Raw genomic sequence first — 12,417 nt, 5'->3', positions numbered from 1 at the left:
CTGCATCCCCATGTTCTGCCAAGTGGTAACAGGGGAATCAGACTTCTATCCAGGGTTATTCTCTGAGTCCTGCATAAATATGATTATCTTTCATTGAGTATGAGATTGAAGCTATATTAGTCCTTAAAAGTGCTTAGTGTAGCCATATCTTTATATAAGAGAAATTAAAAGGTGAAAATAAATTTCATTTCAAATTTTTTTAAAAAGACCAAATGTAAAATGTTAAGCTAGGATTGTCTTTTATAAATGTGCCTCCTTTAAGGGAAATTCAATATATAAATTATCCTAGAAATAGATGAATTAGAGCAGGCTGTTATAAGGACATCTGATTGCTTACCTTAAATAATAATTCATGAGAACCCCTTTAAATAATAAATGTTTCATTGTGGTTTTAAATGCTTCCTTTTAGCAAAATTAGATTTTCATGTGTTTCTTTGAGAACTTCTACTGTAATTTTCATCTGTAGATGAAAAGTCAAACTTTGTGCATTTTATCTAAAATAAATAAATAGCTTCACACTTTAATGGAGCCTATAGTTGATGGAAGTTGCTGTGAACTTCAGAGTGATGACTAATTTGGTTATGTAAACACAACAGGCTGTATGCCAGAGACAACAAATACTTATATCTTGGGCGAAACAACAAAGACTGTAGAATTTATAACTATCTCAAAATTAGTACTGGTACTTTATGATATTAATAAATAGACACAATTCACACCATCACCATTAGTGTTTGATAGACATTGTACACACACAAAAACAGAATGAATAGATCCAATTAAACAAATACTGTAAATATACTTAGGTCATAATTTTTTTGTGTGATCAATGCACACCCAAACTGCTATTTATTCAGTGGTGGTGTGCTTTATGACATTAATGTACTCCTCAAGTCAATGTTCTGTAAAGTCGTTTTAAATCTTGAATGAATGCTTCAATAAAATAATGAAACCTTTTGTTATGTACAGTTTTATTTAATGGTGTTGCTTGTTTATATCTTGAATGTTGAATTTTTTCATAGCTTAGCAGTATTCAGAGACATGCAGACAGGTAGATACATCAGTGTTTTTTTCCCATTTTCAGGCTCATTATTTTGTAATATGCAACTTTTTCCAGGAACAGAATTGGTTTCTTTTTCCCTCAAATTCTAATGAGATACTAGAACCAAACATTGTGAAGTGTTCTATCCAGTAAAAAGGATCTGGATTTCTTATTCCTAAATAATGAAATGATGTTGCATATGTGAAATAAAAAGGCAGAAGATACAATGAAGTATTACATGTACTTAATATATATTCATTTATTAATGCATATGCCAGAGGATTGCATTGAACTATGCATTTGAAGACGTTATTAACAAAGCACTTGCCTATCAATTTAACATAAATTAGTGGATCTTGCTGTCTGTGGTTTCACACCCAGTAACAGCATGGTTCTGGGAGTCATGATACTTTTCACTTGTTCGTAACATATTGGACCAGCTTGTTCACAAAGCAGTCATTGTTAACAGGGTCTTTTTTCTGCACGTATATGTTGCCCACTAACAGTTATGACCATAAGTTACAAAGTACAGCCAACTATTTAGGTACAGACTCTAAAAAGTCAAACCATAAAAATAGAGAAAGTGCAAATATTTATAAACTATTTCATATTCAAAATCCAACCTAGTTATATTTTTATCTACTGAGCTGTAATAAGTTGTTTTCCTATTGCATTGTATGCATCTCGGGCTTATAAATAACATAAATTACAAAATTGTAAGCAATTTGTTCAGACTTCATTTTACATTTTTTCACTAAATAGCTGAAGACATGACTTTTTTCTCCAGTGCAATATATAATAATGCTGCATTCAGTACAAATTGTTGAATATTTCTAAAAAGGAAACATTTAACTGATTATAGCACTCAGTAAAGAAGGAGTTAGTCATAACTGTCAGAAGGAAAACACTAACAGTACAGTTAATTATCATAGATAATTTTAAGAAACAATCCTTCCATTGTACTTCTAAACCAATAATCCTATGACTTTCTAAAGAATGAAATTTGGTAAAGGTAAGACATAATGCTAGATGGCAAATGCTTCAACTTACCTCTTTTTTTTTTTTTTACAAATGTTATGTGACGTTGGCAGTTTTAAGGAACAAAATTTTGTTGATATATCAAACATGTTAACAAACTATTTAGCATTGCTTTGCATAAGTTTGCTTTAAGAGCATTTCTTCACAGTGATATTTCAGAAAGGTTGGAAACTAGTCAGCATAAAATATTTCCCACCTTTTCTATTTTATTTTGTATGCAAAAATCATCACAATATACTGCAACTATAAAATTACAAATACTTTCTAGAAGTAACTGCATTTCTAGTCATGGTAGAAAAGGGTATTTGTAAGACATCTATTATGAGGTAAGTCTAAATAAAACAATTTGAGTAACAAATGCTTTCATATCTACCAGATATATAAACCAATGTAACAAGGATAACTAATGGACAAACTCAAAAGACTGTGTTTTAGTATGTTTAATAGATGAGAAATTGGTAATGAAATAAACATTAAAAGATAACTCTGGATATTTCACTTAACATCATGATTTTGGCACTTCATGGAACATTTATTTCTCAAAGACCAGAAGTGGTATAAAAGTTCTGCAGTTTTTCCACATACCTTGTAGACACTGTATTTGAGCACTGGCAAACACTGAAATGTAGTAAAATAAACATTCCCCTGTATTTGCATATGCATGCAGTAGTCAGACAGAGTTTGTGAATTCTCAGAGATGCTATCTTGGGGTATGGTATTGTTTCAAGCACTCTCTTCAGCAGATCTTGTTTCAGATTTAAGTCTTACAAATTCTTTAGCCACATCATCACTGGTCCTCTGAGAGAGGATTCTAAGGATAGTCAGACCGGTTTCATCCATAGAGACATTTTTCAAAAGGGGATACCATGCCCCGTGGCTCCCCTTTTCGGCTATATTCTGGAGCTGAATTACTGTCATTCCGATAATTCGATCTTCTCTGGCAAAGCAGTAATCTTTAACCGAAAGGTGAAGTTCATAGGCCCCTGGGCGGTTTTCTTTACTCAGAGTGCTGTGTGGATTAAAAACAGGGATTTTGAGCATTTTCAAATAGGGATCGATACGGTTCTAATAGACTGTGGAAAATTTTATATATTGTTTAGAATGTTGTATTGGCAAATAAAGTATCATTGCATTTTAACTCTGCAAATATTCTTTAAATTTTCCTTAGAATGTATTTACATTGCTATTACTCAGCAATCTAACTTAAAACTCCTTTTTTTCCTAGATAGAAAAAGGAAATTAATTTAAAAATGCTTGACTGCCCCCTGATGTTAAGGATATTAGTAGAAACTGGAATTAAAATACTATGTTGTCATTAATCATTGGGGGCAAGGTCTCCCCAGTGATATAGGGTAGGAGGGGTTACTAAGGGTCATGGAAGCTAGGCTAGGGGGAAGGGTACCTTTTGGAAGAGTTTCTGTGCCGTTGTTTCAACATCCATTATTACCAATTCCTTTCTCTACCTCAGACTCCTGGATTAGCTATTATATGTAGGAGCCTTTTCTCAGGGAAATACACTGCTCAGACCATCAAGCACTATTCATAAGATGCTAAATTGGATACAAATCGCCAGAGTAAATCAGTTCCAGCAATGCCTGGGGCTTCAATGCCAGTTCTTTCGTATGGCAACTGTTAGACCTGTCAAGGTTGGGGCCGAGGCTAGCCTCTTCTAATAACGGCCCTGGACAGCCTGTCAGCGCAGAACTGAACCCAATGAAGAAGGCTGAGCAGTGAAATGCTGAGGATAATACCCCTTGTCCCTTATTTTAACTCCTCCTCAGAGAGTCCTGACTTTCTAACGAATGCGCTTTTGTTCCTCAGTGGTACAAGCTTCCAGATTCCTGCCTTTTCTAAGTGACTTTTTTCTGATCAAATATTTTGCCAGGTGAAACTTTTGTTTCCAGGAGACAAACAGCTAAACTGTGTACTTATTTTAGAGACAGTCTGAAATGACACTCAGGAAAATGGAATCCTAGGGGGGCAGTAAAGAATAGAATGGCAAAATATGACAGGCTCTGGGATCTTGTGAATTAAAATGAGTCAAAATGCTGCCTTTTCTCCAGAATCGTGGTCTTGGTAGCTCATCACATTATATCTGAATTTTGCATTATTCAGGTATTCCTAGAACCTTTTGGAAGACTTTTTAATTGGATCAAAATTTTCTGTGTAAATTGGAGGAATAGATAGGTGGACTCTTGTGAGCTGATTTGTTAGCAGGCATTATTAGAACCTTTTTAATAGATGTAGTAGGATAGTTAAGTTTTAATGAGTGGTAAGAGTTAATTATTCAGAAAACAGAGCGCTGAAAGGTCTCTGGGAAACCAAGAATGTGAAATAACAAAGAATCAAAGCAGTAAGGGAAGCTTGGTAAGTGTGCATGTGCGTGCTTGTGTATGTGTGTGTGTGTGTGTGCGTGTATGAAAGGCCCTAGGGCCTTGTCTTATGTCCCCTCCCCCTTGGCTTCCTATCTGTCCCTAGGTCAGCTCATTTAGATTTGTAGAATTAATTACATCTATATACAGATAATTCTCAATTTATGTCAACCATATATTTGATATGAGAAGGAAATGGCAACCCATTCCAGTGTTCTTGCCTTGAGAATCCCAGGGATGGGGGAGCCTGATGGGCTGCCGTGTATGGGGTCGCACAGAGTCGGACACGACTGAAGCAACTTAGCCTAGCCTAGCCTTGGATGTACAATACCTATCTCCAGATTAATAGATTTAAAAGAAAATCTTTGCTTTCCTCATGGCCTGTCCTTACTTTCCCATCTCAGCAAGTGAGCATCTACCTAACTGTTTTTGCCCAAAACTAGGAGTCATTCTTGACTTCATTCGGTGCCAGATAACTTCCATTTGCTCCACCTGCATTCTTCTCCTTGTACTTTGCAGGAGGATGCTGACCTGTAAGGACAGCACCCACTGAGTTTCTCTGTGCTCTGGCTTCCAGTGGGGTTTAGCCAAAAGAGAGCATCATTGGAAAGTCAGAGATAATGATGCAAGTGCGGGGAGACTTTATTTCTTTGGCTTCTTGCCTGTGAGGCTCCTCAAGTAAGCTGTTTGTCTCCACAGAAGGTCACTTTCCTAGGAAGTGAGTGACTACATATGAAGTTTTCACAGTTCCGATTTTAGTAACAGCTCTTCTCCTTTAGGTGCAGTGGTGTAATAACCTGGCTACAAATAGCCCCATTATTTTCTCAGGTTCCTATTTAAAAGTCAGAGAGGCTTCCCTGAATACCTCATCTCAGCAGCCAACGGACCACCCTATCATGCTGTTTGATACTATGCTTAGTATTCACTATCATATGACAGCTTTTTGTTTATGATTTTGTTTATCAGATTTTCTTAATATCTAGAGTGTGACTTCCATGAGAGCAAAGCCCTCCTATTACAGTTTTCTTCATTTGCCCTGGATCCGTGGTGAACAGGAATCCTTAAACCTACAGGTTTTACTCTCCTTAGCAAATCCCAGTGCCATACACTACTCTCGTAAGTGTAGCTGTACAAGGCCTATTGCCTGGTTGGAAAATGGGGCTGGGTTATAACTTACAACTGAAATGTTTCATTATACTTGGGTGACCATGTGTTGCTTTTTGTTTTTGTGCCTTGTTTTCTCTTCTTGTCTCCGAGGTTGGGTCCCAGCATACAGACTTCCACGAAGGGGCGGAACATTGCCGTGGTCTGCCAGTTTAAGTCATTAATAGCAATCACTAAAAAATAGAAGGAAAACGAAAGGAATATAAAGTGTTAGCAAACCCATGTGTGGAATCCTAGGCTTTCCCTTTGATCTTTAAAGTGGATATTTATTTTTAAAAATGATGTATGAAGCTGTAACTTGCGTTTAATAACACCCTAACTCCACTGACAAGGACTAGGAAAACAATTTTCTCTCTGGACTGCATGCTTGAGAGGGCTTTCAGCTCTAAGCCATGTGGTGTTGGGATGGTGAAAAGCTGTAATTAAAATGACAATTGTTACTACTGAAAAGTTATGATTCTTGTTTAGGTGAAAACATGATGCTTTCATATTAAAATTATGACATGTTCATGAAATATTTAGAAAATATACAGAAAATAGATTAAAAGAAAAATTTATAATTTTATCACTCAGAAGAAATGACTTAATATTTTGGTGTGATGCTTTCAATCCTTATATACAGAATAGGATCATAATGTGTTGCAGTCTTAAAAATATTTTCATTTTTTTAAGTCCATCATGGATAGCATTGTAATTCATTATATATTTTCCAACTGCAAATATTTAATTGTGTGTAGATTTCATTCAATATTCAACAAATCACTTGTTGCATATTATGGCAGTTTCCTAATTTCAGGCATCATAAATAATACTTAAGTGAACATTCTTATACATACATCTTTGCTCATTCTTTGATGATGGTGATGGTATCCTTAAGGAGGTGTCTTATAATTAAACTTGCTAATTCAGAAGGTTCATAAAACTTCTAGCATTTGGTATACATCAGCAAAATATTTTTGAAAAATGTTTAACAACACTGGCATATATAATCATGCCCACTTATCTGTATGCTTACTAATACTGTATATAATCTATTATATACCATAACAGTGTCAGTTTAGGTAGTGAAACTTTGAAATATATTAGAAGGCCATGCTTTTGACGAAAATAGATACTATTTAAAAGTGGCTGTCCATGATAATATAAAAATAGAACATGGTTCTATTGAGAAAAGTATTAATCATTAAATTACATCTTCAAAATGACCCCTGAATTCAGATTTAATTTTTATAATATAAAGCCAATTGATTCAACCACCCATTAAAAAAAAAATCAAACCAGTGGTTGGAAATCACATAGAAAAAGTATGTAGATTATGTGGATAGTAAGAATGTACTGAGTTAACATCTAAAATGTCATTGGTAAGTTGGAGGCAACCACAGCCTCAACCATAGAGAACACAGTTGTACAGTTCTGAAATGTAATCATCAATGTATTTTAACCATTTAGACTTTTCAAGTAATATAGGTTAAATATCTATGCTATTAATTTGTTTTGTTTTAAATCAAAAGTTTTGGATTCATGAAGGTATTCTAAGCATGCCCTAAAATAATTTAATATACATTTTAAAAAACAGGGTTTCCAGAAAAAACATTTTGGATATAATTATTTTTTTGAGAGGTTAAAGTCTTATAGGCTGTTTGATCTACCTGAACCCAAAATATACCTTTTACAGTGACTTTCTGCTCTCCGGTTCCTGGAGTGGCGGTGATGTCCACGTGAACAGATATCTGACCCACTGAATCTTTGGAGGGGCGACCTGCAAATCAGCAAAAGTTTACTGGCCTGACCTTTCAGACCACTTAATAAGGGACATTGATATTCTGTGCATTGGGGGCTTTAAAGTGTGATCGTGGAAACAAATGGTTCTTTTTGTTAACAGTACATAATAGATACTGATACATGTTCACTAAGTTAGATTTGCTATGCAGGTTTCAGTCTTGGGTATAATCATATTTAGCCCATTTAGCTAAACTTTCACACAGTCCTCAGATACCGTAAGGCATCCTGTTAGTATTACTATTGTTAAAAAAAAAGAAAAAGAAAAATCAACTTGAAGTTTCCTTATTCTAGGCACTTATTAAAGCTCTTCTTGTCACTTACATATGAAGACGTATCACTGCTCTTCATTCCTTTCTGAAGTGCTCTTCCTGAGTGTGCCGCACCAGAGCATCAAGGATACAGAGATGGCTCGGCAGAGCACCTATTCTCATGAGGCCCACACTCAGACCGGAGGAGAGCAACACGCACACACCGCTGCATATTGTGTGATATATTCTAAACAGGTACATTCATAATTTGATGATATAAAAAGGATTGATCAATTCCACCCTGATAAAGGTTAGTCAAGGGTTAAGAATGTTGTATTGAAAGGTGCCTGTGATTTGGGCACTTGGAATTCAAGTCATAGTCATGCTACATCTGGTTCTGTGATCAGAATTTGCGATGTTCTCAAGTCTTGGTTTTCTTATTTGTAAAATAGGGATAACTGCATCAACCTCATACACACACATACACACACCTATTAACATATCATCTGTAAACATATACATTTTTTTCTCAAATAGAAACACACACTCTAATTATCCTTTACCTTACCTTTGTCTTTTTACCTAAAAATGTATTGAGATCATTCCATTTCCACAAATACAAAGCTATATCCCACTCTTTAATATGGTCTGGAATATCATAGCATTAACTGCAAAGTCAAGGTTTCCTGAATACTTGCTTAAAAAACAAATAATCTGCTTACAAATAATGAAAACATTAAAATATTTAAAATAATGTTTAGCCCTTATTCCATTATATGGACATACCATTATTTATTTAAACACACTTTGGTGGTTTCTAGTCTCTTGCTCTTATGAACAAATAATGTTATTTTTAAAATAAATATTAATAATTAATAAAATAATAAATAACAAATAATTACTTTTCCTGTTTACAAGTTTATCTATAGTATAATTTCTAGAAATGGTATTTATCAAAGGTAGGTAGAACCTCATTTTGCCCAATAGACATTTTAATCATTTGCAATATATATGAGATTAATAAGAATCTTATTTTCATGAAATAAATGGCTAATGACTAAGCTGAAAAGAAGAGATTCTAAGAGACTTCCAGTTTCTAACTTTAGAAAAAAATCACTGCGTTTCAGCCAGAACCTCTTATCAGGATCTGCTGAGAAAACCTGGTTCACCACAAGCACCATTCTCACCCCAACCCTGCCCCAACCATTTGTTAATTAAAGGACTGAAAGACAAAGTGATCACTTTGGGCATTAGCCAAGGAGCGGCTCATTGCTCTGTGAGAAGTATTTCCTTTCCCTGAGGAAGGTGAAAGGTGAAGTTGCTCAGTTGTGTCCGACTCTTTGCGACCCCGTGGACTGTAACCTACTAGGCTTCTCCGTCCATGGGATTCTCCAGGCAAGAATACTGGAGTGGGTTGCCATTTCCTTCTCCAGGGAATCTTCCCGACCGAGGGATCGAACCCGGGTCTCCCACATTGGAGGCAGACGCTTTAACCTCTGAGCCACCAGGGAAGCCCTCCTTTCCCGGAAGTGAAGAAAATCCCAAGAGAAGTAGTCCAAGTACTTGCTGAAAGTGCCAGCTAGATGAGCATTTCATTTTTTTTTTTTTTTTGGCTGCCTACTTAGCAGACAGTATGACCTGAGCATGGCCAAGTGTGTGCCGGGACCTCCCTCTCTGCTTAAGGTCATAGTTGCTGAGAAATATGGGAGATGGCTCCTGAATGGGCTTGAAGTGCCAGTGACTGGGGACAAGAGAGGGAAAATGTGACCATAGGCTCTGGTTTTATCAGGGATTGTCAGCAACATGGTGAAGAGGCAAGCATCTGAAAGGAATGTATGTGCCCATACACCCAGGTGGGGTGCAGCAGGAAAAAGTAGCCAGGTCTTGAGTCTTGGAAGAGTTCATCAATGCCCTGGGGAACTATTTGAAAATACATTTCACATCAGCCAGTTCTACCAAACTTGCACTTCCCCTAAGAGAAGGATCTGGAAAAGTTCTACTACTAACTAAGTAGACAGTGACCCTTTGATAGATAATGACTACTAATAATGGTCACCATTGCAGTTTTTTTTATTTACTTATTTTTAATTGAAGGATAATTGCCTTACAATATTGCGTTGGCTTAAATAAAGATTCCTCTGTCTCTTTTCTCTTTCTTTCTTCCTCAATATCATGGAAATTGCCTCCAGGAGAAAGAGGAATGGTGCACATCCGAGAAGCCACGGCTTCCTCCTTCTCCTTTCCTCCTCCTGCTAGAGTAACTATTTACCCCTGTTTGTAGAGAGAGAAAGAGAGCTTTTAATCCAATAACTAATTAAAACTTAAATGTGGACAGAACAAGGTCTTAAAAACCTGAATAACCGTCTAACAGTGCAAGTAACTAACATGGTGGTACCCGGATGTTGATATCAGCAAGGGAGGTGTCTATGCAGCAGAAAGTAGGACACATAAGAGGGACTGATAATATTTTTTGGGAAAATAAAATAGTTTGACATCTAAACTGGTGACATCCTTGTGATATGAAGAATAGAACATATCTATTCTTGCCATGATTTAAGTCTCCTTTTGTGTACTCTAATTATGCTCTACATTTTTCTTCATGTGAATCTTGAATGGTTAAAAAGCTTATTCCCAGTTATTACATCTCATTCTATTTTAAATGGGACCCCTTTTCCATTATATTGGATAACAGGAAGGCTAGTGATTTTTGTATATTTTTTTATTCAGCCAACTGAATTTTTAATGAAATATTTTCATTACTCGTTTTGAGTTTTGTAAGTATACACATGAATTATTTTCAATGAATTACACTTCACCTTTCCAGTTTTTATCTCTCTTGATATTTGCCTTGGCTAATTTTATTGGCTTATATTTGTAATACTACATGCCGTGACAGTGTTAAAAGTGGATATGCTTGCTATCCTTCACTTGGCTCTCCAGACTCATTCTTCACCCTGCTCCACTCCGTCCTCTGCCCCTAGATGGACAAGTCAGTGGTCCCTATGCTCTATGGATGATGAGAAGACCTGGCAAAATATGGGAAAGAGGGAGTAGACTCATGTCAGATGTTTCTTTAGTTTCCTTCCAACGGTGTCACCATTTTGCTGGAAGAATCCTGCAACCAAAAAGCCAACATTGCCCTCACCATCCCTCAGTAGGTGACAGTCTCATTCCTGGTTCTAGGAGCTTTTTCCTCCCTTGTTATCTGTTTCAGTGCAGTTAGTTTACTATTCTTTCTGGTCTCTTTTTATCCTGCCCATCTGTTGTCCATAGTTTCTCCACTGAATCTTTTTCAAATAATCTTAATTTGGGTGTGCCATCTGATTCCTTCTGTGATCTTGGCTAATAGAGTTAACATCTTTGATTTGCTCATAACTTTAATGAAAGTGCCCCTAGTATTTTTGCAATATTCTTAGGTCTTGAATATTGAGACAATCTTTGTGGGGGATAAGATGTAAAATATGGACATTCACTGTTTAACGACTATTATCATGATGGATTTTTTTAGGGGAGACAATGCTATAAGAGGTTCTTGAAGATTTAGTTGAAATTCCCCCCCTTTTTTTAGACAGAGAAGCAAGAAATAGCATGTGCCCATACGCGGATGTGTAAAACAGAATGGTGTGTCCTGGAAACCGAGGAGTTCAGGATGTATGGAGCATAGATGAAGTAATGATAGGGAATGTTAGAGAAAATGTTGGTACTTTGAATGTCATTTAAAAATTGTTAGACATTATCTTGGAGCTACTGAGAAGTCTTTTAAGATTTTGGCTATGTGTGGCATAGTCAAATTTAGGTTTTGAAAGAATTTGTCTCATCTGTGTAAAAGATCATTTTTTATCACTGCAATCCCTTTTGGAAAACCTCCTACTCGCATCCTATTATGAAAGTGAAAGTGAAAGTGAAGTCACTCAGTCGTGTCCGACTCTTTGCGACCCCGTGGACTGTAGCCCATCAAGTTCCTCTGTCCATGGGATTCTCCAGGCAAGAATACTGGAGTGGGTTGCCATTTCCTTCTCCAGGGGAATCTTCCCGACCCAGGGATCGAACCCAGGTCTCCTGCATTGCGGGCAGACGCTTTAACCACTGAGCCACCAGGGAAGCCTATTATACCTTGAGTCAAATCCCAAAACCCAGCCCTTTGCTAGGATGCTTCTGATGACCTCTCCTTCATCAGCACTTCTGGTCCACGCTGTCTTTGGCTTAATTTTTTCAAACCTTTCTTTATGTTTTCATCAACTCAAAACAAATGTTTAGAACATCCTTCCTCCATTATCCAATGAAGCTCTGTCCAAACACCTCTACACTAAAATATTTTCTTTCTTTTTTTTTTTTTACCATTCTAGAAATAATCTGTGGTTATATTTTTGATCTCCTCAAACACTATTATACGTAGACCATGATATTTATGGTGCCCCTTAATTGATAAGACATTTATAACAAAGTATAAAATCCCTGGGCAATGAAACCAGACTTCCCTGATCATGAATCTGTCTGTCATACATTAACGGTTTAAAAATGTGAATTTGCATGTCCTTATCTGTAAAGTGTTGATAATCCCATCTACCTGGCAATATTATAACGAGGCTAAAAAAGGACAATTTTGAAAAATATGTAAGATATTATGTGCCTTGCACATAAGAGCTGCTGGTAAATGGATCCAGGTTTATGATAATAATCATTCTTAAGAGTGTTCCAAAGTTATTAAATACCTTGAAGAGTCATAGAAAATTAGAGAGAAAAATCCATTGCACTACAGTTATCTAAATCA

General features: G+C 36.3%; 1 protein-coding gene across 1 annotated transcript in view; it reads right to left on the bottom strand.

The window, feature by feature from the left end:
* Nucleotides 1-1,271: 1,271 nt before the first annotated feature.
* Nucleotides 1,272-12,417, bottom strand: part of UNC13C (unc-13 homolog C) — a 692,819-nt gene continuing 681,673 nt past the window's right edge. The window contains exons 32-34 of the mRNA XM_040226553.1: nucleotides 7,283-7,375; nucleotides 5,630-5,789; nucleotides 1,272-3,089 (exon numbers count right to left, since the gene is read on the bottom strand). Of these exons, the coding sequence (XP_040082487.1) occupies nucleotides 2,804-3,089; nucleotides 5,630-5,789; nucleotides 7,283-7,375 (539 nt within the window). The 3' untranslated portion in view covers nucleotides 1,272-2,803. The remainder of the gene's footprint in view (nucleotides 3,090-5,629; nucleotides 5,790-7,282; nucleotides 7,376-12,417) is intronic.

Source organism: Oryx dammah, unplaced genomic scaffold (assembly GCF_014754425.2).
Source record: "Oryx dammah isolate SB20612 unplaced genomic scaffold, SCBI_Odam_1.1 HiC_scaffold_26, whole genome shotgun sequence".
Taxonomy (NCBI): domain Eukaryota; kingdom Metazoa; phylum Chordata; class Mammalia; order Artiodactyla; family Bovidae; genus Oryx; species Oryx dammah.
The sequence above is the reverse complement of the archived record's forward strand: the minus strand, read 5'-3'. Positions and strand labels throughout refer to the sequence as shown.